Source organism: Cuculus canorus, chromosome Z (genome assembly GCF_017976375.1).
Source record: "Cuculus canorus isolate bCucCan1 chromosome Z, bCucCan1.pri, whole genome shotgun sequence".
Classification (NCBI taxonomy): domain Eukaryota; kingdom Metazoa; phylum Chordata; class Aves; order Cuculiformes; family Cuculidae; genus Cuculus; species Cuculus canorus.
In genome coordinates this window covers 29,815,994-29,843,054 of record NC_071441.1, presented here as the reverse complement: position 1 = coordinate 29,843,054, position 27,061 = coordinate 29,815,994, and the positions used below count along the sequence as shown (strand labels likewise).

Genomic DNA, 27,061 nt, shown 5'->3' with positions numbered 1-27,061 from the left:
ACCTTATAAAGAAAGAGAAAAAATAAACCATACAAATTTATTTAAATCCATTTGCTGTCCAATCACAATCAGGTAAACGCCTTTCCACTCCACCTTCCCCTAAAGGACAAATATTCCCTTCTGCAGATCAGACCCTATGCCTAGGAACTTTCACACTAAATGCCTGCTTATATTCCTCAATCCCTACCAGAAATGGTTTTGCCATGACTGTTTATCTCAGGAGTAGTCCTGTAACAGTGGCTTTGTTTGCTAACCTTTTAGTTAACAAACATTTCTACCTTCATTGCTTGGAAGGATTCATTCACTCTTGGAAATTAAACAGTGCATATTCCTGCTCTCTGAAGCTGCTTGCTTCATCTCCGACATTCTTCATTAGACACAATAATTTGTTAACACTTTGGCTTCCAGTGTTCTTCTATGTATTCATGTCTAGAGAAACAAATATATGAAAGAAACATATGATAAGAAAATAACATCAGTAATCAGAATTTTCGTGGAACATCTGTATTTAAAAGGGGAGTAAATATGTTGTGATGTGGCAGTTTCTACATGTAGATAAAACATATGAAAGCTTCTTTTACTTCTTTACCTCTCCATCCTATAATTTGGAAGAGCCATTTCCAAGGCTTCAGCAGTCAATTTTGGCTTACCTTCTCCTAGTATGAGAGATTTGTCTTAGGCAGTAGCTTGCAAGGCTCAGGCTTGGGAACCTCATTTGAACTGCCCATGAGATACACATGGCAAAATCTAGTATATCTCTAAGTATTTTAACATAATATTTGTTCTTGTATTTTTGAAAGTTTTTCCAGACGGTGAAAGGACGTAGCAAAGTCTTGCTTAACATGAGAGATTTATTTTCACTGCTTCTGTCTCTCACAGTCTTCATAAGGGAAAGAGATCCTGTGCTCTAGACATGTTTACATAGAGAACTGAACAGTAGGAACAGGTTTCAGGATGATCTGGCAGGACAAAAAGAGAATGCAACATACTTTGTTGCCTAATTTTGCAGTTTGGATGTTCCTCAACCCACCAGCTATACATACATACATATATATATATATATATATATATATGGTGCAGTAAAAAGGAAGAAATGAGACTCAAAGACTGTCTTATTTACCACTAAAGTATTTAATAATTCTAGATGTGATTAAAATTATTATAGTGCATTTTACCAAGAGTATCATGTTATTAATTATACTTTATTTTGCAAGTGGTACTGTTAACATGAGATTTTGGCCTAAGATTTGTGGCAAGATTTCCATCTATTTAAATACTTCATTTTAACACTGTTTGCACCTTAATACTGCAAGTCACGTCTTATTAGGCCACTCTACATTATGACTGTGCCAAGATATTTAACTTCATTATCCTTTTCTTCTTTTCAGATTACCAAAAAGAAGAGTAAGAAAAGAAAAACTAAATGTGATGTTGTTTGCACTTCCTTACACTACACAGAAACTGAAATAAAGGAGTGAAAATAATGGATTGTGTGGTCCTGATATAAATGGCTATGTAAGCCTGAATAGATTTATTCATGGTACAAACCAGTTGTTTAACTGATATAAGTCAATGTGCCTCTAGTGATGTCAGTGATGTTATGACATCTTAAAATTTCTGCAGATATGACTATCTATTACATTGTCCTTATTTCTATCCCTATCTGTCTTCACAGGGTCTTTGAAGCTCAATAACCAATTCTTGTTAAAGAGGAGAGTTGCCTGGGATGCAGTCCAGCTGCTGTCCGAGAAGTATTCAAATGGGGCTTAACAGTGACCTGTCACTGGTAAAAAATCTCTTTGCTTGAGGAGTATCTTCAAGAAGCATCCCAGCACGAGGGGAGATCATGGTCACGCACACAATGTACACAGACATAACTCTCCACTACCTGTTTTCCTGTGCAATGTAAACAAGGCCTCCGTTTGTCCCAGGGAGTTAATTTGGTCAGACTTTGATAAATCACTTTATGCCTCTTGTTAATATTTTACTCCATATTCCATAACATGTTTTATCTTTTGTTTACGGTGATCCTCATGTTCATTCCTCAACCATTGGCAGTCACTGCAGGGAGGGAGGGCATTGATATTTAATTTTTTTCTTTTCCTTTTGTATTTCGTACTTTAGACCCTTAAGAAAAAACGCAGACTGTGAAAAAAAAAAAAAAAAAGATGGTAGGGAAGGAAAAACACCGTTGTACTTCGAGAATTCTTTCCAGGAAGTTGAACAAGAACCAGCCTTTTTCACCGATGAGGAGATGTGGTAATAAAAAAGAAACAAGTTTCATTGTTTTTAGGTGGGCCATGACCTGTGTATTAATTTCGAATTGAAACTTGAAAGTGAGAAGACAGGCAGAGAATGCTGGAAAAGAAAGTAATGAGCTTGAAAAAATTAATATTAAAGCTCTTTGCATAAACTTTTAATATATTCACCTGCAGCCTTAACAGATCAACCTATCAGAAACATGATTGCTATTTAAGGAATTAGAATCCTTACTTTTCCCCTTGAACAGTAACCAGCTAGAACTGTGATTCAAAGTCTGTGTTCTGTCTAGTGTGGTACTGCCACTGAAAAACCAATTTTCCTTCTGCCGCTCTAAAAGGACAAGAAAGGTTGCCTAGGCTAAGATTTCAGGATTATCTTCTTTTCTTCAAGCTCAAACAAGGTTTATATAAGTTCTGAAAAGTGAGAATTGCTAGAAAAATGTTATTAAGATTCTCTTAAAGTGTTTTTCTTTCAAACTTATATCTCATCAATACAATCTTATCTTCTCTTTTCAACCATACTTTTACATAAATCATGTGTATAACTTCTAATTATACTGCATTCTGTGACTTGGAAAGAATTTGATTTATTGTCTTGGAAAATCATCAGATTTTATATTCTAACAAAGTGGTCTATGTATGGTCTATCATATATATTATGGGAAATTCTCTGGTCATCGCCAAATGACTGAAATGTCATTACTCTGAAATTCTGAAAGGAAATGTTAAATCAATCTGCTCGGTAAACCTGTTGAATCTCAGTTTGGATATCAGCACAGACAAAAAGTCCAAAAGCTGCTGGAAAGGAGTAAGAATGGGACAGGTCATAACAAGAAATCTGTTGAGACTTCAAATGCATGCACATTGTTAACCTTATCTGAACTTGATTAGCTGCTGGTCACTTTTATGTGTCATTCAGACTGTAGTATAGAACCACTGACATAGGCTGGGGTACACCACTTTGGACTTAGTCCTAGCTTTAGGATGGTTGTGTGAATGCACATGATAAAAAAGAAGGATTTGAGTACTGCACCGTGGGTGAAATTTATTAATTTACTTCCGCATTCAGGTGATTAGGAGAGCAGAGATCTAGACAGTCCCCATTATTTTATTTTCACCCAGTATTCACCAGAAGTAGTCTGCTCCCAGTGAGTACTGTACTCTATTGTACTTTTGTACTTAGGAAAATCATTAACCTGCTCAATAAGAAACATATTCATCTGCTTTTTTAGTCTTGATGCATACAGTTATATGTTGGGTGAATGGCAGCTGTGTGTGTGAAAATGAGAAAGACAGAGCTGGAGTCAATCAGTTGTTTCTAAAATTCATGAGCAACACGTGACATCATCTTCAAAGGAAACTTAATCCTGTTCTGGCTATTGCATATTTCTCAGGGAATCAAAGTATGACATCACAGTTCATAAAAGTTCATTTTTGCTTCATAAGTAGAAAATGCTCTATTGAATACAGATTTCCTATAGATTATGCTTGATTATGGAAAAAGCATTTGGTTCAAAAGGAAACTACTGCAATTTAGCAGTCTAAATGAAAATATAAATAAAGTCAGACTTTAAGTCAGAATTCTGCCCTACTCGTTTCCTTATTCAAACACAGTTTTGGACAAGGCAAAGCTGAAAACTGAGTAGAGTTTAAATCCCTGAATTTCTTCAAGCATTTTGATGGAGTTTACTCACCATTTAGTGAAATAAACTACTTTTTTATAACTATGGAATATGACAGCCCTAAGTTTTTTTCAGAAATTAAATGTCTTTGAATGGTGAGGAAACTTACATGAGCAACATGCAAAGAACATTCTCTGATTTTGAAGGTGATTCTTATAAGGCAGACCTTCACTAAGCACATATATCTCTTGTCTGACTGAGTGACTAAGGGATGAATGATATTGTCCCATGCATCCTAACTACTCTGGTGAGAAAGACAGTTTCAATGGATATTCAAACTTCTTAAGATTTGAATCTCCCTCCAAATCTATAATAGTTACAAAAGGAAGTCCCATCTGTCACCCAACAGAAGAGAAATATTGGTCACCTCTATCTGTTAGGTGCCCAGATTGGATGGGAAGTACCTAAGCTTTAGACTTTTTGTTTATGCTGTTAAGACGTGTTCCACACACAGTGAGTTTCGTTTTGAGAAGGTTATTTTATGTGAGGAGGACGCAGGTTTATTGCCTCATAATAGCTCCTGGAAGCAGTAATCTCATTCGAATGTGAACTCCTAGGAAACTGGGGAAACTGGGCCCGGCTCCTTTGAGATATTTAGCCACTCAGCATGATCCAATGGCAGTTAGTCATGAAAGTATCTGTGGGAAGTTGAGGCCTAAGGGCAAGCCACATTTCCTTCCCCAAAACTTCCACTAGCACTGAGGTACTCCCATTTCACCCTCTCCTCTGCAAGAGGTCTGATCTGTTTTCTCCACTAAATCTCCAGTTCATTTTTTGTGGAGTTTGTTCTAGATTCTTAGCACCTATTGAAAGCAAAGTATAAATAGCTCTAAAACCCAAACCTTGAAAAACTCCATATATCATCATTAAATATATCAGTCATTATGCTACTGAACATATAATAGTGCACAGCTTCGCTATCTCTTTCTGATAAACTAGACCATGGCTAAAAACTGTTTCCTGCAACATCTATTGTTGTAGTCAGTTCTGAGAAATCTCCATGCTTTTTTAATGAGTTATTAAAGACAACTTTTCTATTTGCTAGCTTGCTCTTTTCCACAGATCCACAAAGGCAGCGGATACTCTTGCAGGTTTAATTTTCTTATATTTTGGTTTTAGATTCATACAACACATTGTGTCCAACCCTCATATTTTGCACTGTAAGGTATATAGTGATCCTCATATTAATTTCTCAATAACAGCTGTCACTGCAGAAGAGCCAAAGCACTGATCTTCCAATTTGTCCACTAGTCTTACATATCCTGAGGTCAAAGCAGCCTAGAGAGATTGATGTAGCTCTGGCATGAGTCCAGAGGATACTCACGCATGAAAATCAACAACAGGAAAACAAAATTTGACAATTGGCAGTAATGTCAGTGACCTCTGTAATAAATATAGCAGGACGATCTTTAATAATTTAATGGGACATTGAGTATTCCATAATGAAAAATCAGCCATGTGACAGTGCGTGTGTACAGCTTTGTAAGATTTTGCATGTGTGCTTAGATGCACATTTATACAACTGCAAACACCAATGTACACTTTCTTTTATTTACAGACCAGAAGGTCAAAAAAGTTATCTGTGCTGAGATTAATTGTGTTATTTCTCTGCTAATGCAGGAGAAGTGCTAAAATTAAAGGGCTGTCATGTTTGCAACTGTTAGGTAAGAGGCACACGTACGTATGCATATGTATTTCATCTGACCTTAACAGTATGAGTCACAAGGCTTCATTTTAAGTTGTAATTATATCCTAGAATCTTTTTTACACCATGCTAGAGACAGGCCTCTAAAGGACTGCATGAAGAGGAGACTTTCTCATTCTTAATATTGTATTATATTATCTGTACTTGAACAACGTGGTTTGAAAGCTTTGCTGTATTGCTTCCATTTTTTATCTTTTTAAAAACAAGTAGTTGTTCTACATTGTTAGCAGGTACAAACCACAGATTAATTCTATCTCCTAACAACATTCCTATCTCCTATCCCAGGTAAGGGAGAATGCTAACCATCAACATTAGATAAATCTATCTAATTCAAGTATTAGTTGAATCTATCTGCTGTAGGCAGGTTAGAGACCTTTATAGGCACAATATCAAGTACAAACTTTGTCAGCTCTCTCTGCTGAATGCACCTAAAGAATTAAAGAAAGAAATGCTGTCCAACTCAAATGAAGCTAAAAGTATCTATCTAAAACTTGGTTACCTAAGATATACAAAGGTGAATTTGACTTATGAAGGCACTCGTGAGTAGCATTTCTACAGGTAATACTGCAGCTTGTGCTGCCAATGATGAAACACCAGAAACGTCAAAGTCAATGTTACCTTTACTGCCATTTCTTTTACTTGGCTTTAGCTGCATGGGTTTATTTCTCTTCCTCCTTTACTTGCTATCTTTCAATCACCAAGAAAAAACAATAACAGTTCATGCATTCCCATCACAGTGCTGGAACTTTCTGACTTCTGAACTCATGACTCAGATGCTAGGATATGGAAAAAACTAAGGGGTCTGGATGCAAACCCAGCACTCCTGTGTGTGACCAAACTATCCCAAGAATAGAGAGAAATTCTCCATGATGTGGCCTGCATGCAAGGCAAAGGGACTAGGCACTAGGACTGAAAAAATCCACCTTATATATAGAGGCATTGCCTATGCTCTGAAGGTGTGATTGCAAATATCAGACTTGAGTTAAATTCAAAGGACTCAGGATTTGTGTGTAATGGTTGTAATTATGAAGCAGATAGGGAAACCTCAGTTCACTTTGGAGCTGGCAGTATTCAGCTACATACCACTTCTGAAATGAAATCATTGCTTGATGAAATAAAAACATATACCCTATAAGTCATAAGAAATCAAAAAGAAAGGAACAGGGGGATATCTTTCTACCAGACACCTTAAAAGCTGCAGTAGAACAACTGCTCTACTACTCTGAGTGTTTCTTGGTGTCTTAGGAAGACCATACAAAATCATACAGAATCATTCCCTTTAAGAGCTCATGATGTAGTGTTTGTACAAAAGGTGCCATGTGACATGATAAGCTTTATGTTGTAATGCAGCTGCTTTAAAAAAGCTCACAGTTTTAATGGCCATAGTAAACAGAATATCTTAAAGCTCATAGTAAAAGTTTACAAGGGACTTTAAAGTACAGCACAGAAATTGCAGAAGCTACTGCAAGCTATTTTTCTATTTTAAAGCTTCTTGTGGCTATGAAGACCCTTTACTCTTGGAAGTTCAGTCTTGTGTAAAGAATCTGTGCTCGTGAGGTGCATTCACTAACAAAGGGTAAGAAGCTTGTGAATATTTACCCAAATTTAGCAGTAGGCTGCTTTTTTTGTCAAGTATTTTCAAAATATTTGAATATATTATTTTTCACTGGGCTTCTACTGGGACTATAACAGGAAATGCTGATAAAATCAGAGAACCTCTTCTCGTGGCATTTCTGAACATAAATAGTAATAGAAGTGGCAAAGGAACTGCTTTTATGATATTTCCTTCTCAATTTTGTTATTTTATGGAGTTCAATAATGTCTGGGTGCTTCAAGTACAGGTAAAATGAATGGTGCATAAAAAACCAAAAACTGGTTCTGTCCCAAGGTGATTTCAATCCAATTTCATGTGACAGCAAGAAGAAATAGAGTAACAAAATCGAAATAGATGGGAAATAAACAGAGACTAATTATGACTATCTAATAATTCAGTGATGGCAGACATTCTTCACAGCAGTTTTCTGTAAAACAAACAAATTCTTCTGTAAAATAGATGCCAGGGGAGTATTTGATTGCTGGTGTGTTTTTTTTAAAAAAAGAAAAAATATATACATTTGTTTGGAGTTTGCATTCCATTATATGTACACTTCTGTATTTACAGTGGTAAACCACTGAGTCCAGGATGCTCAGACCTGCAAAGAATGAGCACCCATTTCTGCTGAAGTGGGCTCAGAAAGTAGATTCCTGCATCACTAGTATCAGTCATCTCACTTGACACACAACCAGTTTATTAGGAAGTCCTTCAAATACCTTGGAATTAATGAATTTCCAGAGAAAGGATGTTCTGCAACATTGTTGTTCTTATAATTAGAAAAACCCTTCTGTTTTCCACACCCATCACTCACCGTGGATATGTTTGAACTCCTCTTATATATGTTTTCAATTCCCTATGCTATCCATTTCTCTAATCATCTAATTAGTGTTAATTGTCCAAAATTGTAAATAAGGGCTTAGCATGCATAGAGCAATGCTATTAGTATATGTCCTTCATTGCTCATAATATGCCCAAAGATTGCATGTAGTGAAACCAAACTGTAACTGCATTGCTTACAACCTGCAGATCATGAACAATTAATATACAGGTGCCTTTTCCACATCTGTGACAATGCCAAGTTATTGTTCTGATTCTGAAGATTGTTCGGCTCTTCCTTTACAAAGTTGTGATCAGCCCCTATCCTTGGCACTTCACTCCAGATGAATATCATCAGTAAGTTTCTTAGCAATTACTTTTTATTTTGGTGACCTCATTACTGAGAATCTTAAGGAAGATAAAAGTTATCCTAAGATTCTTGAAGAATTCCCCAAGTAATATCCCAACTACAAGGCAGATTATTTTTTTCTTTTACAACTCCCAAATAAAATTTGTTAACTGCTAACATGAGAAGTAAGCAACTGTAAAAAAACCCCCAAACCTCTCCTTTTTTTATTATTTAACCACCTGCCAATTCTCTGAAGAAGACACTATAGCCTTGCACTCTGGCAGCATGTTATACTTAAATACAGGAAAATCTCTTGTTAATACCACAATATTCCATGTGCCATGTCAGGGCAGCACCTTGTAATAACAACATAATGGGGGCATAGTATAGGGAATCGTGCTGGTGGACCTGGGGGTAATAAGTCAGAATGACAGAATAAGCTCTTATAGATAGATGGATAGATGGATGGATAGACAGATAGATTCATTCCAGAGAAATCAGTCTAAAACGCATAAGAGTAATAGGACCTGGTGCTTAATGTGGAAAGCAGTGAAACCAATAAAACGGATAAAAAGAGGACAAAACATAGCTTGTCATAGCATTTGGAAACCAGCCGAATGCACCACAAGATTTCAGTGGTAATTCCTTTTTTTTCTTTTTGGCCTCACCAAGGAGGACCAATGAGATAGATTTTAAATTTGGATATGATAGTTAATCCAGGAATTTTCTGTTTATCTAGGTGTGAGTCCACGTACTGCACTCTATAACCTATAAGCACCTGCAACAGTGTACTAAACATTGTCAGTCTAATGTGCCTGCTGTTTCTCCATTTGCCTCTTTACCGGGTTAGAAAATACATCTGCACTGGCTAAACTTTCTTTGAGGATAGACACATAGAAAAATATCTTAAAACAAACACACATATATATTTATTCATAGCTAAATCATGTATTTAAGAGAAAATCTGGTCGGATCTGTTTAGAATCCTCGTATTTCTCAAGAGTTTTAATTCTTCGTTTTTGAACTAGCTCCCAAGAGACATAGAATACACCATATGGCAGCTAAGAATCTTGAGTTTGTCTAGTTCATAGCAAAGGATGCTGAGAGGTTTTCCTGGCTTTCAGCGCTTTCCAGAGCCTCCTGAGGAGGGGAAGAGAAGAGGGAGGTGCTGATCTCTTCCCTTGGCATGTAGTCATTAGAAAGTGTTTCTCTACTTAGAGGGTCATCAGACGCTACTAGAACAGGCTTACTAGAGAGGTTGTCGATGCCCCATGCCTGTAAGTGCTTTAAAAACAGGCATTCAGGCAATGACCTTCGTAATATTCCAGTATTGGAATATTTGGTCAGCCCTTGAAGTGGTCAGGCAGTTGAACTGTATGGTCTTTGTAGGGTACTTCCAACTGGAACTACCTTATTCTATTCTATTCTGACTGTATGTTTGTGCAAGCTTCTGAACTGAATGGAACCACAAAGTGGTGTTCTGACATTGCAGCCTCTGGAAGCTATTGTACCCTTAGAAAACTTTACCACATTTCCCACTGCAATGATTCCTCTTCCAGGACTTCAGAGGGCACCCCTTCACAGGATTGTCACAGCTGTGCTCTGGGTTGTGGCCTCCGAGGTCTTAAGACATCCAGGCTCAGATATTGCACACCTCTCTGGGCAATCCACTGGAGTGCTTAACGTTGTTTGTTTTTACTTGCTTATCTCCAGCCTGAACCCCTTTAGTTTCAGGAAATGCCACTCTCTCACCTTCTGACAGTACAGTGTTGGGAAGAGCCTGTCTCCATGCCATTGATACCTTCTCCATGCAAAGAAAGCAAACTCTACGTATTGCTGTACTTTGCTATTTTCCCCATGGGAACAAGCCATAAGAGAGTGATATCACATGTATGACTAAATTAGTATCCTGTTTTCTAGTCTAAGGAAAAAAATCCTTAAGTTGTTGTAATAGTTTTCTTATGGTGTGCTGGAAAGCTTGTAAATATCCTACACTGGAATATTAATGTCCCAACAGTATGCAAAATAAAAATATCAATCTTCCATTTTGACTCTCTAATGTAGAATTTGCAAATACACATCCTTCACAATAATTTTTCTCCATGATCCTGTATCTCTGACCTAAAACTAGAAGTATAACACAATTTTAAAGAAATTGTTCAAGCATTTTATTAATTTACTACAGGTGTTCCTTAAATAACATCTAGGTACATAATACAGGAAAACTGGGAGTATATTCTGATAATGAGAATGTTCAGAGGGACCTGTTTGACAAAGAACATAGGAAAATGGTATAAACCTGACAGGATTTATGAAAAGTTAAGCTTTTGAGATTAGTTCAGTAAATTCTTGCTTTAAACCAGGAGTATTATAGGGACTTCAGGATAAAATACAGTATTAAACCCTTGTAAATAGTTTAGAAGTTACTCATGAACTAAAAAAAAAATGGTGGGTTTTTCTGGAATATGTGAGATCTACATTCAGACACAGAAACATGTTTGTCAGGTACAAAATGTAAACAAATGTTTACAATTTTAAGATTTAAATCAGAAATTAAAGATCTCTGTCCTACTTCCACACATATGTGTGTTCTCACTTATGCCTTTTCTTTCTGCTGTTCTTTTTACCCTCACTATTTTAGCTTTTCCATCCTGTCTGCTACTTCCTTCTTTTTTGGTCTACAATTCTTTTTATCTGATGTCTTGTTTCACTCCATTGATTTTTCTTTATTCTCCTCCAAAACTGTGTTTTCTATCAATCATCTCAACCAGAAGCCCCACGCATCTATGCCCGATTCCCACTCACCCACATACAGCAACTTTTCCTATCATTCCCTCCCACCTGTTGATGTCAGCTCCACGTATTACCATGGGTCACCTTGCTGCCTCTTCCTTATCCAACTTCTCAACAAAATTTATCATAACATTATTTATCTATTCAAACTATTGGCAGGAGAAATTGCTGCAGACTGGTAACTGGTAAATTATAATATTCCCCCTGGATCAATAGGAAGTATATGCAATCATAAAAATAGAACAATCTAAAAAATTAAAGAGTAGATGATGAAGTGGAGCAGAGCAACAAGGAAGAGATAAAGCACAGCACAGTCATAGGGCATGACTATCTGTGATATACTATCACTTTTAACTAAAGAATGCTGTATGAAGAATTGGGCTGATTGCAGAGCCCTCTGGATCAGGTTCCCAGTTTTTCAATTTGGAAAGTTATTTCTACACAATAGGTACTTGTATGTATATCTTTGTAGGAAGGGACAGAAACGGAAGTATAATTCTTAGTTATGCTTTGTTTTACTGAGAACATTGAGGAAGTCAGTATCCTCATCATCCTCATCAATGGGAATAATACTTACCCATCTTTAACAAGCACACCATGGTCTAAGGATCAATGTGCTATGTACACCTAAGTATTTTTTTTTATTACTACTTTGATGTATGAATCACAGACACAATTGGCTTTAATAGCCTCTTATAGTCTGTCATGTTACTAATCCACAAATTAAATCTCTGCTGAAGTGGAATATGATATGATTATTCAGAACAACTTCAAAGACTATTTGGAAGTCTTCCAACTGGTTTTCAGAAATTGTATGCTGTGAACATGTACTTAGTGTTCAGTAGGCAGAAAATGTCCTCAAATTATTATTACTGATTACATCACTCAGTGAAAAGATTTGCGTAATTCTAAATCTTCTTTTTTTTTAATATGATTAATTTTATGATCTGCCTCAAGTACCACAAATTATGTTTACAGAAACAAAGTCATTAGTTATGCAACCTAGCTACTAAAACTTCGGACTGGTTTAGTACAGATGCAGTTCCCCTTGGAAGTAAATGGATGTGCTAGAGGCCAGCAGAGTATTGAGGCCCACCTTTCATTGGAAAATCCACTCCGTAGTCCTTTGACCGTGCAGTGGACTGAACTTAACAGGCTGGAGAATCCTACATCATCCTTCAAGAGGCAAACTATAAACGACATGATCTCTTTATCTTTCCATTCTGTCATGACTCCGTTCCCTGCATGCAGTTCCTTCAGAGTGCTACATATATGGTTTAAAATATTACAGTAATTAAAGACTTTTTTATTGATTAATAAATAAATTATTTTTTGTCCTTCCATGTTATGAATTTGAAACTGTGATTGAAAAAAATGTATTCTAAAAGAACTTGTGTTTTCACATTTATGGAGTAGTACTTAACAGAAAAAATTAGCAAGACCAAATGAAAATCAAAGGCAAAGCAGAACTTATGTTGCATCCTAGTTTGATAAAGAAAAACTGGGGGATTATTCAAGGCTTTTAAAAAAATGCACAGGGAGAATTCAGATATATTTTACAAGTGAAAGAATTTTTTAAAGGATGAATTATGCAGGTCATATGACCAGTTACTCCAGAGAATAGCTACAGTGATTTTCAATGAGAATGAAGAATTAGACTGTGCTTTTCAAAATCTTTTGCTGTTATTTCAGATACAAAGGTGGCAACAGATATTCTTTTAATGCATACAATTTAATACAATATTTTGAACTGTAAATCTTCTCTAACACTTTCCAACTACTGTAACACTATTAAAATAGTAAATTCTAGTTCATACAAAAATATTTAAAGCATTGCTAAGTCAAAAAATTGTCTGAGCCAAACAATTTTCTAGATATTCTCTTGACGTTCTATGCAGAAATACAGTTTTACAAAAAGTAATTTCACACCAAAGGTTAAGAAATTATGACTAGCTAAAGCCTTTTTTCCTTACTACTTTAATACTGCAAAATTTGTGACTTGCAAACTTCTGAGCCAATTGTCTTCCTATCAGACTTAAAGCAGGATAACAACAATTTATGTTACAGGTACTGGAATAAATGACAGCCAGTGTTTCGCATACAAAGGTAATTTTAAAATAAAAGTGAGATTTATAATTGAGATTGCAGTTGAAAAAAACAATTTTTTTCTTCAGAAATCTTAATTCTTCAGTGCTGATTCTGCATCAATATTTTATTGTCCCCTACTTAAAAAAAGCACAACTCTCCATTTTTTAAAATGAGCAATTCATTCCTTGTTCATACTGTTACCTCTGGTCACCTTTCTACAGGAAACGATTTTTAAAGAAAAATACAGGGGAATAGTATTATCTGAAGGGATATGAACTGTCTCACAAATGATTGAAAAAGGAGAGATAATAAGTTACCAACAGAAAGTTTTATACTCACTGTCTGCTACTAAGAAATTAGTGATGAGAAGGATCTTTCAATTATCTAATCTATCATCTGCCAATGTTTATTCTTAGATTTTCCAATGTTTTGAGAAGTTTGAGATACTTCAGTTGGATTTTCCATCACAGTGAAATGCTATGGCTAAACACTTTTGAAGTCTTCCACTGCTTATTCAATTACTTATCAGTATGCTATTATTTGTAATTTTAACCTATGCTATTCTAACTTTTGTTTCTTTTTTATGTTGGATTATCCTGTCAAAAGAAATTCAAGTACATAAGCAGGTAGCTATTTTTGAATCAAGAAAGATGTGGAAATGTTGGCAAGTATCTGCAGTATGATAATTTGATTTTAAAATATTGAATGATCCCATTTTGGTGTCTGAGTATCTACAGTGACTAATGGAAATGTAAGTTCAATGGATCATCCAGAGGGAAGAAAATGTTTCATAATGAGTAACCTGGAATGAACTGTGAGTTTAGTTTGTAAAGAAGACGGTAGATTTCATAGCTCTTAACATGCCACTGTAATGATAAAGTCACTATACTTCAGCCATGTTGTGACTGCCTAAATAACACAGAATAAAATGATATGTTTTAATTTGAAAATAAAAATGTTATACACTGATGTGGACTCACTTAGTCCTACATGAAATATATATGAGAAACCGTCTATGGAATATGTTAATTTTGTGAAAAAGATGGTTTTGTACAAGCATATTTTGGTAGGACTCTTGACTAACGGCGCCACTGCCACTGTCTCTCCATACCTCAATGAACCTGTCAGGTTTGTCATATATCTGCACTTTCATTCCACTGGTTGAGGACCAGGAATTTCAAACCTGTGGCTGATGGCCCTGTGCCTAAAATTTTCTATGATGACTTCTCCTTGAAGCACCTGCTGGACAACTGTTGTGAGGGAGGTTCAGAGGCCCTTGTTTTTTTTCGAGAAAGGAAGACGTGCACAACTCAATATGAGTTATAAGCAGGCTCCCTTTATTGCCTTCAGATAGCTCAGTTATATACAGCGCGAGTTAATTATGTCTACTAGTCCTACTCTGATTAGCGAAGCCTAAGGTGTAGGTTTTTACATGTGTCCTCCTACTTGCAGTTTCAGCTTAAGCTAGTTTCTCATTCTTTCTACAGCTAGTTCCCTAAGGTTATTTATGGAACTAGTCAAGGTCATAGTGTCCTTGCCAGTTCACGCTATCAACATGATTGTGCAGCTTCTCGGTACTCCTCCATTCGGTCTATTGTGCAGGCCTATGCCTTGCTTGAATGTAGCATTTTTAAAGAGCCATGTCCTTGTTCTTCGAGCCATTCTACAACAGAAAACATCTATTGAAAAAAAACCTCCTAATATCTTTGTAAAATTCATCTGTACATCTGCTACAGACATGTTCCTTGCTAGACACATCTTTATTTGTAATCCTGTCTCAGTGTCTGCCTTTTAGTGTGGAGGATTATTTTCATAGAACCAATTGTTTTCTCTCCTGTCTATTGTATTTCCAATCATCCACATCAGAATATTGCTAAGAAAGATTTTCTAAGTGGTGCGTCTGTTGCAGTTGAACCGCTAACATTCATCTATGTATCACTGAATACCTGGAGGACAGTCACAAGCAGTGTTCCCCAAGGCTTGGTGCTCTGTCCAGTCCTGTTCAATATCTTTATCAATGACCTGGATGAAGGCATTTAATGTACCCTTGGCAAGCTCACAGATGACATTAAACTGGGAGAAAGTGTTGATCTGCTGGAGGGTGGGGAGGTTCTTCAAAGGGATCTGAACAGGCTGGACCAATGGGCTGAGACCAATGGCATGAGGTTTAACAAGGCCAAATGCTGGATCCTGCAGTTGGGGCACAACACACTGTGAAGTGCTACAGGCTTGGGGAAGAGTGGCTGGAAACCTCCCTGGAGGAGAAGGACATGAGGGTGTTCATTGACAGCCAACTGAACATGAGCCAGCAGTGTGCCCAGGTGGCCAAGAAGGGCAATGACCTGTATCAGAAACAGCATGGCCAGCAGGTCCAAGGCAGTGATTCTGCCCCTGTACTCAGCACTGATGAGACCGCACCTCTAACGTTGTGTTCAGTTCTGGGCCCTCACTACAAGAGGGATGTTGAGGTTCTGGAACTTGTCCAGAGAAGAGCAACAAAGCTGGTGAAGGGGCTGGAGGACGAGTCTTATGAGGAGCAGCTGAGGGAACTGGGTTTGTTTAGCCTTGAGGAGGCTGAAGGGAGACCTTATTACTGCCTACAACTTCCTGAAAGGATGTTGTAGAGAGGTGGGTGCCAGCCTCTTCTCCCAAGTGACCGGTGATAGGACAAGGGGAAATGGCCTCAAGCTGCGCCAGGGAGGGTTCAGATTGGACACTAGAAAAAAAAATTCACTGAAAGGGTCATCAGGCACTGAAATAGGCTGCCCAGGGAGATGGTTGAGTCACCATTCCTACAGCTACTTGAAAGATGAGTAGGTACTTAAGGATATGGTTTAGTGGCATACAGATATAGTTGGACTCAGTGACCTCAGAGGTGTTTTCCAGCCTGATGATTCTATGATTCTTTGAATGCCACTATGTTTCAGGACACAAATAAAGAAATTTAAACATGGGTAATCCTAACCTGTTAACCTTCAATAAATTTCTTCACAACAGGGAAGACACTACAGTGTCTTACAGTCCAAGAAGAATATTTACTGGGCTCTTAATCTTGCAGTAGATATACATGATACAATCCTAGGAGACACAACAATTAGTTAAATGCCTATATTTCAATTTATTTAATGTAAATTAAAAAATAAGAGTCACAATATTGTTGGAGAAATAGTTGTTCTTAGCACAGAACCTGAGAATTTAATAGGTTTAAGCTATTCAGAAATTAAGATGAAGCTGGGCTTTTTCCTATCCTTTAGTAAACAGACTTCTGTTCCTGATGAAGTTAGACCCTTTTATGCCAACCTAATATTATGCTTGACATAGAAGACATGGGGTGTGTATTTATTCTGAAGATATCAGAATACGCTATTTAAATAAAATGTCATTTTTGCTGGGCTGATGATTCTCAAAAATTAAAGAGTGGAATTTAAAAGACGAAAGGTTAATTTGTTGACCTCGACTTCATTTAATTGTTACTAGTTCACTTTATGCTAATCGGGCATGCTCTCTCAATAATTACTGAAAGGAATGGCAAAGCTTTTAAGGTGCCTGCTAATCTGTCACCCTGTGGCTGCATGCTTCTGATTATTTTATTGTAATATACCAATTATATGCACTATACTACTAAATATGTCATAAAGAAGCTGTCATTTCAGCAGCCTTTAACCTGCAAATTCTTTAAACCAGATTAAAAAATATAAAGCGCTATCATTACTCAAAAATGTTGAAAGGAAGAACTGTCTGAAACATCATCTATATTTTCTGATTGTGAGACCTTAAAGGCTCTAAACCAGTTGACCACATGTAATAGTAAGTGTAATACTGAAGAGATACAGGTTTATCTGAAGAGATACACTCAAGAAATGTGTTTTAGTCCTTACACGTGATTTGCCATTTCTAGCTTCCTGTGTTTCACTTTTAAACTTTTGTAGTGGTCTTAAAATTTAGTTCTACTCAGCTATACAGCAGTTTTCCTCCTATTTTGCAACTACATCTCAGTTCTCTGAACAATCAGCACAAACTCAGCCTATTAAAGTGACAGAAATTAATGCATTAGTATTTCTATGTGTCTGCTCTAGTGATTTTCTCTAGACTATACACTTTCAGTTTTACTTGTATGCTATTTTTATGGAAAGCCTCATATATTAACCAAAATAAAAAAGTTACTTCTATAGTGACAATTCTAAATGCAGAAAGGAATGATTGAAAACTGCAAGTGTATTTCTTTCTTTGAAAACTGCACGTTTATTTGTTTCTTTTTATGTTTTACTGCTAGTTTATTTCAGTATTAAAAAAACCAAACCAACCAATGATGAGGAATTGTCAGGAAAACTCTTCCCATAGTTTTTATGCTTTCCACAATGTTACATTAAACAAAAAGCTTTTTTCATCTTGGAAGTGTTAATTTCAGAAAAGTGTTAATAATCAAATAAGGATGATATTTTCATTTATATCTATTTCTACAACAGTAGTTGGATTACCTAAATAGATATCATCATATAATGCTTTGAAATATGGTATTCTTTGTTTATACTTGACTATGAACTAACAATGTAAGATAAACAGAAATAAATACTCATCTGAAGTAAAACCATTTTTTTTCCAATTTGTTTAGTGTTTCTTGAACAAGAAAATCATTTTAGTTGATTTGATTTAAAGTGAAGATGACTTCTGAAATTGTAGAAGGAACAGATGAAAATACATTCAAGACTATCTGTATTATGACATACACATGATTTTTCCTAAACATCACCTCTGAAAAGCAGTTAAATTAGAATTAAATTGCAATGTAATTACATATGTGTTAACCCATTTATATAGGCCATAAACTAATGAAAACTGTCCTTTTCAAGAAGCAGAGCCCCTTCCCTAATCAATCCCAAAAGCTAACTCTAATGTACGTTATACATAAGCTTTAAGATAGCAATTTTTTGTAAGGCAATTAAACTTTATGCAAACACTTAAGAACACTTAAGTCTATTCTCTTCAGCATATCACAAGTTTCACAAAGCATTTCCTAACCTAGAATTCGTGTTCTGCTATTTTGATATATTAAATATCCAGCAAAGATTTTCCAGGGTCATAAATCTAGGCTCATAAAATAAATCCTATTGCTGAAGAGAAATAAATATTTTATTGCAGTTTTATGAGCTTTTGTTCCCTTCTTACTCGCAAGTAGGTGTTGTTTAGTGGTACGAAGGCATTTTGCTCCTGAAAAATGTATTAGAAACAGTACAGTGGTAATAGAATTCATATCTACAAAACTGTTCCCTTCTCAGAATAAGGTTCAAGAAGATCCTAAGGAAAACTATGAAGACAATATTGGAATAACAATACTACACTGATTATTCTCCTTACATTTTAGACGCTAGGAATTAATTTACTTTTATTAGTAATTTTACAATAGAAACTTTCTGAAATTGCACCTGAACAGTACCTACACCATCAAATTTGCTAAATGCAATTGGATTTGCAACCGCAGTAATCCAAAATGCTAATCTAATTAATACTTCTTTTTCCCCACCTTTTTTTCTTTCTCAGGAATGTATGGAAATTATAAGATTAAAGATGTTTATGCCTTGATTATGTCTTTGTCTGAAGTACTAGGGATTTACAGTAACTTCACTTTATTCAAGCCTGGCACAACATACACTGCTTTTTGAACCTATATTACCTGAAATAAAATGAATGTGGGTGAGGGCCTCACAGGTACTGAATATTGTTTGTCTCAACTAAGAAATGGCTTGAGGACAAAGGTATGTAAAGGTAGGAATTTCCACCTGGGCAGAGACAAATAGAGAAGAGTGGCAGTGTCTGGTCCTACTGCAGGGTCTGGTTGCCTACACAGAAGCAATTGCTTTCATCATAGTATTGTTGCAGATAAGCAAAGTGGGACAGTTGTCTGCTCTGAGTACCTCTTGTACTGGTACTCACAAATACAGAATGAGTGTAAATGTTCCATTACAATGGCGAAGGTTTACCTAAAGTTTGCACAGGCTCTATTGTCTGCAAGACCTTGGACACTTCAAGTTATTTAGTCCAGCACTTTTGTTTATTGTTTAAATCTTTGCAAAAAAACCCAAATGAAAATGGAATTGTGGCTAAATTTGAAAAAGAGATGACTCATAACACCTTGAAAACATACTGTAACTAGAAAAATGTTTCTGTCCTCAAAAACACACAGAAACACTATAAGGCATCAGATAGCTACAAAGCATTCATATAATGTTTTTTCCACTTTTTGTGAGCTACTGTTAGGTTTTAAACTTTATTTATAAAGACTTGATACTATTTAATGAACTCTGTTTTATTAGGTTTCTCTATAGACACCAGTGCGCAAAGGCAGGTCCACTAAATCAAGGCTAAATCAGATATGATTTATTGTTCAAATACACTATTATACCTGAACCTATTACACCTGGCTACATAAAAACTTAGAAATTTATCAACCCGCCAAACTGTACCATCCTACCTAGCAGGAGAAGGAGATGAAGCATGGTGCTTGGACAGATAGGTACTGCACCTTCAGGGGGTCCCCTGGTAAAAGGCGTGCATGTACTAATTTTCCACACCTACCCATCCAGCTCAGCTACTTTAATCTTCCTCTCAGGGACAGGAAAATGTTTAGCAATGTCACCCACCCTTCACACAGTGTGTGAGCAGGTAGAACAGCAACTTGTTTGTCCCATGCTAACAGAAATTTCAACACCATGCCCTATTCTCATAACACCTTTCCTGTCTGCTCATGCTCCTTGGGCTCTGCTTCAAGGTCTTGCAAATACCAGGCAGTTCCAACTGCTTTTATTTCTGCTTTTTTTTAATCACCTCCCTGCCTGTTATCTGCTTAGTTAAATACAAACTGTCACATACTTTCTCACCACAAACAGGCCAAGAAATGTTACTTAAGCTAATTCACTATAAAATTTGAGTATACAATACTTTAACTATGTACCTATGTGTCATTTGTCTCGATATAGATCATGTCCAATGATGGACCATTATTTATTAATCTATGATACTGCTGTTGATGTTCATAATGTTTGGAATATATGACAGTTTTTCATTTTGTCATACTTACCAAATGGAATGGGAGATTACTAATTCACAGTCACAAGAAGCAAAGCTTTAGTCCTGATAGAAGCTTAAATCAGGTATTAAATTTACAGAAAGTTGATTTTCAAAGTTGCTTAAGTTTGTTGAGACATATGGAAAAGTTTAGGAAGAGAAATGTTACCAGGATACATTATGATCCAATATTTAGGCTACATACACACTGAGACCTTAATTCAAATGCAGTCTGTGATATACTAAAATAAAGAGGGGAGATGTATGTAAAATATTTCTTTTAACTTGTACTTAATGATTTACGTCCTTTCCACTCTCAAATTTTACAGTAAATCCATATCAAGTACCTGACTGCTTCTGTACTTTTAGGGTTTATCAGGAAATAAGAAGCTGAAGAAAATGATATCCATAGAGCAAAGTAATATTTCAAGCCATTAGTACTGAGAAATATTCTTGAGCACTGAAGAATAGTGCAGCAATATGCAAAAAGAATCAAATTTATTAGGTAAAAGGTTTTTTAGTATTAAATCTTTAAATATACTTTAGGTAAAGATCTTGAGCAGACACTACAAATCACCAACCAGGTATATAACTATTTTACAAAACAATAAAAGAAGAGAAAATGCTAGTGTCATAAATAGGCTCAGTACAGGGAAATTCTTACAAGGGGATACGCTGACAAGCTGACAACAAACTGCAGTCAATCTGTTTGCTGGAAGTGAAGGAGTCAGGATGGAACTGACCGTAACAGGCTGAGGTCTATAGACAGCAACAGTTCCAAAACAGTCTAGGAAGTGCTAGTAGGCCTATTTTAATTTACTCCAATATGCAAAACTGCCATCGAGGGTGAACTATGGTTAATGTTAACAACTCTTTACTGATCACATCCCACTACTTGGGTAACCAACCATAAACCATTTTTGTTTCAACAGAGAGACTAGATTTGGACTATGCCTGGTATCTCTGACTGTCTCTGTCTTTGTCGATAAACATTACCGCTCACTGCTGAATCCTGTATAGCAGGGCAGATTTCTGGTTTTGAAAGCTCAGTACTGTAAGTAGTGAAATTTAGCAAAGAAGTCTAATAGTATTTCTTCCTCTAGTAGTTCCAAACGTGCTTTTACCCTAATTTCTTCTTGCTCTGGTAATAAACAACTTCTGAAATGCGGAAAAATCAGACATTTCTGAAACAGTGCTGACTTGGTAAGCATCCATGTCTGATTGATAGAAGACATTATAGAAATGGAAGAAAAAGGGGAGCTGTGGCATATTTCTAATGAAGTGAAATTTTAAGGATTACAGAATAATTATGCTCATGGTTTATGGCAGAGAAAACCACACCAATCACTGCTCCTCCTTGTTTTTTTAGGCCTGGAAATTAATAAAACCTGTTTGGTTTTTTTGTTTACTAATTTATGAAAAACAATGGATGGTGCATTTCCCGAGTAAACTTAACATCTTCCCCTAATGCCTATGAAATATTTAATAGCTTAGAAAATGTGACAGAACTAGTTATGCATTAGTCTAGCAGATCAAGATGTTCCTATTAATTCTTATAGATCTACTTCACATTTTGTAGGCTGAAACTCCTTTAGCAATGAAGATATGAAGAAACGCAGATTTCCTGTTCAATGAGATCCTCTTAAAATCTAGGCAAGTTAATAAAAAAGTTTTTTTAAAATGCTTAGGTATTTCTTTTTTCATTCCTTGACAATGAAAATATCCATTTTTACACTTAAGGCAAAAGGGACAACTGGATTTCAAACTCTCATCCCTTTTTAGTCCATGCCCCAGACAGCAGTAAGTGCAGTAAGATAATTCAGGTTCTCAGATGACCAATCGGAAAAAAAATCCTTTGTTGGCTACTGTATACAATGTTAAGAATTAATACTATTTATAAATAAGCATTGAAATCTCACAAGGGATATGTTTATGCTTTTCGAGAGAGGAGGCAACTTGTACATTTTTTTTTAGTCTTTATACCACTTTATTCAGCCAGAAACTTATGAATCCATCTGGTTCTGCACAAATAAGTAAAAACATGAAGATCTAAGAGAGCATAAATACCTTGAAGCATGCAAATTTTTTAATGTTTTGTTATTGTTCCCATCACGAACTCATTGTGAAAGGTTATTGTTCTCATCACGAACTCTGTGTCCCAAAGGAAACAGAAGCACCATTGCTGTTAAGCTTGGAGAGGAAGGGTTAAAATACTCATATTGACTTCCTCTTGCTTCATTCCCTTGTCCCCTGGCTACTCCCATCACAAAACTGGTGCAGATTTTTTTATTATTAAAGAAGAGGAGGTTTGAGACATGAAGGGAGATCGTTCTATGGAATAACCAATGCAGCACAGTAAAATCTGCAGCTTCTCAAAATACATTTGAATTCTGCTGAAGTGGCGGAGCTGACCGTTCTGTTACTTTCTTTCATTCAGTGGATTGTATTGAACCTCATCAAATGCTAGAGATAAGTATAACCTTCCAAGATATCAGCAGATGCAGAGAAAATCATTGTTATAAAAATCAGGGCTCCATGCCAGCTGTATTTTCTCAAAATTATTTTATATAATAAAACCTTCAAAGTACCTTTCTTTTTTGACTTTTTAACTTATTTAATGGATGGCTACAGGTTAAAAACCTCAGCTCTATATGAATGCATTATCCTTAGCACAAATAAACTGCTGACTACTGGCATGGTACCCAGCAGAAAATGATTATGAAAGTTTATGGTCACAAATTCTGTCATAAAATAGTCACTATGTTTTTATTTGAAACAAGATTGCCACAAAACACATTTCAGCTCTTTAAAAAAAAAACTCTTTAGAAGTTTAACGCGTCCAGTGTAAGTTTTAGAGCAAAATCAGCAATAAATTACAAACTTCTAGCTGAGCTGAATTTGACTTCTACATTCAAGAATAATGCATTTCATGGTATACATGAGCAAATTTTTCATTAGGGAGATAATTGATTTTGAAGATGGATCTTGTATTCCAGTTTTATTTAGATTTGTAAAACAACACTTCAAAAAATAATTTACCTGCTAAGGGAAATGTGGCATCCTTGTTAAGAGAATCAGCTTAGTTTTATCCTTCCATAAAATTTATAATACAGATTTAAATAATTCACTTTGAAAGAGGATTTTTCTTTAAATACAGTTTTGCCAAGTTCTGCCCATTCACTGAAACTTTTTTGAACAAACAGAATCCAAGGAGCAATGTGTTATCAGAAACATAATGAGGCAGGACTACATGAGACTCGTGTTTTTCCTGATACTCTTTGAGATTTTTTATTGATGTGAGTAATTTGGCTACTCTGCCTTTCTTCTTTACAGCTAAAATTACACTGATGGACAGAGGGCACTTGAAACACCTCAAAAGTGTTGCACAGGCAAGATACTTTGAAAACAAGGATCATTCCAAATACCTTCCCTAACTTCAATTTCCAGAATTCAGTTTTTCATAATCTGGGAAGAGCAATTTTTTTTCTTGAATTTTGAATTAATTTGGGTTGAAAGATATGACTCATTTTTGTTTAGATTTGAAAAAAAATTTTTTGGTAATTTTTTTTCTGTTTGAAATGTAAACCAACTTTCCAGGGTTTTTTCATGACATAAATTATAAAAGTTGAACAAAAATATACTTTTTTCATTAAAGTTGTTCACAACTGTTTAAAGTGAAATAATTTCTGCAATGTTGTGCCCCTTTCTGAAAATGTTCTTATTCCCGATGAACACTGTTACGTAAATTGACATATCTCTTCAGAAATTTCAAAGACACTAGATGAATTGTAGTAAATATTTTAAATCCATGTGCATCTGTGCACAACAGTATATGAAACAGAAGTGTTTGCTCCTACTAAAGTTCAGTGTGGATGCTACTGTCTCAGTGTAGATCCAAGTTGAGGTTTACAGTGTAGATCCTGTTGGCTGGAGCTAAACAGTTTATTAAATTCAAGCTTTCCTGTGACTACCGAAAGGACTCTGACACTGCATGAGAAAAAACTGGCGTATGGCCTCATGAGAAATCATTGCAATCTGAAAATATACAGGATGTGCATCAATGGTCCTTGTATGTAAAGGATATTGTCCAACAAACTTCTAATTAAAACATTCAAGCCATAAGCTCATATATATATATCAGCTTCGCTTTCTGGAACACTTCATGAAACCTCCCAGCACAGAACCAAACACACAGAAATAGCTTTTTATGGAGATATTGAAATAACAACAAGAAAAATTACGCAGGGCTTGTTTCTCCTGAGGGTTCAATTTTTTTTGAGTGCTGGTAGCAAACTTTGATTGATAAATCCAACCTTTTGTTTCCAGGCAATAGTCTGAACACATACTGATGAGGAGGAGTTAGAGAATGAAAGAATAATACTTGGATTTCAATAGAATAATGAAAATGCAGAGGCTGCCTTTGATTTCTACAAAGTGAGAAATGATTTGCCATTTTGACAGTGTGATGGCAAGATTTTTTTTCTAAGAGCAGGCAAGTCTGGTCTTTCTATGATGTTCTTAAATTATTTTTCAAAACTTGTTGAGATTTCTCCAGCTTTCCAAATAGAAATTCATAAGACATCCAAAATGCAATTCAAACTATAGTGATAATATACATTTTTTGGTAGAACAAATGACTGATGAATTGATGTGGTGACCACACATCCTATGTGAAATATCAACTAAGAAAGGCAACTCCCCAGCCCACAGGGAAAATCAGGAAGCTTTTCTATCCAAATCAAATTTATGATGTTTCCCATTTGGGTTTACACAAACGAACGAGATGTCCATCATGACATAATTTGTCACCCCATGCATCTTTTTAATTGACTGTTTATATTATTTTTTCCTCACCCTTCCTTCTAAAATATTTCTTAACAGTTTGAAATCATCTATCATTATTTTTGTCAAACCTTCTCCTTCCCTTTTCTGTAGAAGACAGAGAGGCTATCAATCAAACAAAATGAAGATAAATCATTAAATTTTATCTTATATTTATGTATGCCTATCCTTGCAAGAAATTCCTCTGTGGGTAATAAAAAGATAGAGTGAGAAAGGAAAATTTGTTATTCAAAAATAAGGTTGATCATCAAGTTTTATTTTGAAAATAAATTGCTTAACACTGTTCAAAATTATGTTGTTTAAAAGTTTGCCAGTTTCTACAAGCAGACATATTATATTACTAGGAATTCCCTCTGTATTTTTGGAATCAGATAAAGTAATGTTTTCATTGCCTTTTGTAAATACTATTCCTTTCTGATTCATAATATATTTTTTGAGGGTTGTATTTTTTTAAAAAGATCTTAAGTGAAAAATTAGCTATACCATCTAACTCAATCCACTCCAACAATCCAAAATTTGGAGAAAATAAGTCTTGTACAGTTTTCATTCTATTTCTAAGCTTTGAGAACTTTCTGAACAAAGGTTTCTACTAACATGGCAACTATACACTGCTAAGTAGGTTTGCTACATTGCTACTTTTGTTCTCTGTACCCATCATTTTTCAGTCAAGAGTTATTGCTACCTGATAAGATCATACAATATTTCAGACATCAAATATGAGAAGCTTACACTAATAAGTTACTTTCTAGATTCTGTAAAATTATAATTGAGGTCCCTGTATAAACCAATAAAAACCCTCAAACTCTGGGGCTCTAGATAACTTTGTGAAAATCATAAAAGCAGAAGATATAAAAAGATGTAAAGTCAACAGAAATAAACCTGACAAATAAGACTGGAGAAAAGATAGAGGCATTTAACGCTATTTTTTTTTCTCTTTTTTTTTTTGTATTAGTGCTAGACCATGAGCTGTCTGCTCCTGTGAGTTGGAGGACTGTGAGTGTGGGAGCAATGAGTTTCCATTTGTGGACTCTGAAATTATAAGGGGTCGGTTGTACTAGCTGCGAGTTCGTAAGTCCATGTGGTCTGACAGGATTCATCCCAAGGTATTGAAGGAGCTATCGGATGTTATGGCTGGAACCTTCTCAATCATCTACCAAAGTTCTTGGGAGTCTCCGGAGGTTTCTACTTGTCAAAATTGTTGCAATTTACAAGAAGGATATAAGTGTAGGTCTAGGAAACTAGAGACCCAGTAGTCTAAATCCAATGCTATGGAAAGGCATTTCACTCACAATGCAATCATCAGGCACAGTCAACATGGGCTTAACAAGGGCAAGTCCTGCCTATATAATCTGTTAATCTTCTGTGCTAAAATCACCTGCCTAGTGAGTGACAGGTGGATTTTCTGGATTTTATTAAGTGCCCCTCATAGTATCTTTGTGGAAATGTTGTCCAATTGTGAAACAAGCTGCTGCATAGTGCTTAGGGTGAACTGGATGAGTGGTGGGGCTCAGAGGGTTGTCATGAATGGGGCTATGTATAGGTAGGTAACAGCCATGCAGCAGCAAATTTGCTCAGAGTTCAATTCTAGGGCCAGTTCAATTCAATGTTTCATTGATGATGTGGATGCAGAATTTTGCTGGTGGTATTAAACTAGGCAGTGTGAGGTGCTGTTCATCCTCTTGAAGGACAAGAGGCCTTGCAGAAAGCTTTAAATAGATTGGAGTATTGGGCAGAGATTGATTACATGAAGTTTAGCAAGAACAAATGGATATTATGCATGTGGAGTTGAGAAACATTGGCACAGTATAAACAGGGAGACAAATGGCTGGCAGGCAGCCCTGCAGAAAATGATCTGGGAATGCTGGTGGA

The 27,061-nt window shown here is 35.9% G+C and overlaps 1 protein-coding gene across 1 annotated transcript in view; it reads right to left on the bottom strand.

The window, feature by feature from the left end:
- Positions 1-408: 408 nt before the first annotated feature.
- LOC104058407 (TLE family member 4, transcriptional corepressor) overlaps positions 409-27,061 on the bottom strand; it is a 296,638-nt gene continuing 269,985 nt past the window's right edge. The window contains exon 21 of the mRNA XM_054055175.1: positions 409-429. Within this exon, the coding sequence (XP_053911150.1) occupies positions 424-429 (6 nt within the window). The 3' untranslated portion in view covers positions 409-423. The remainder of the gene's footprint in view (positions 430-27,061) is intronic.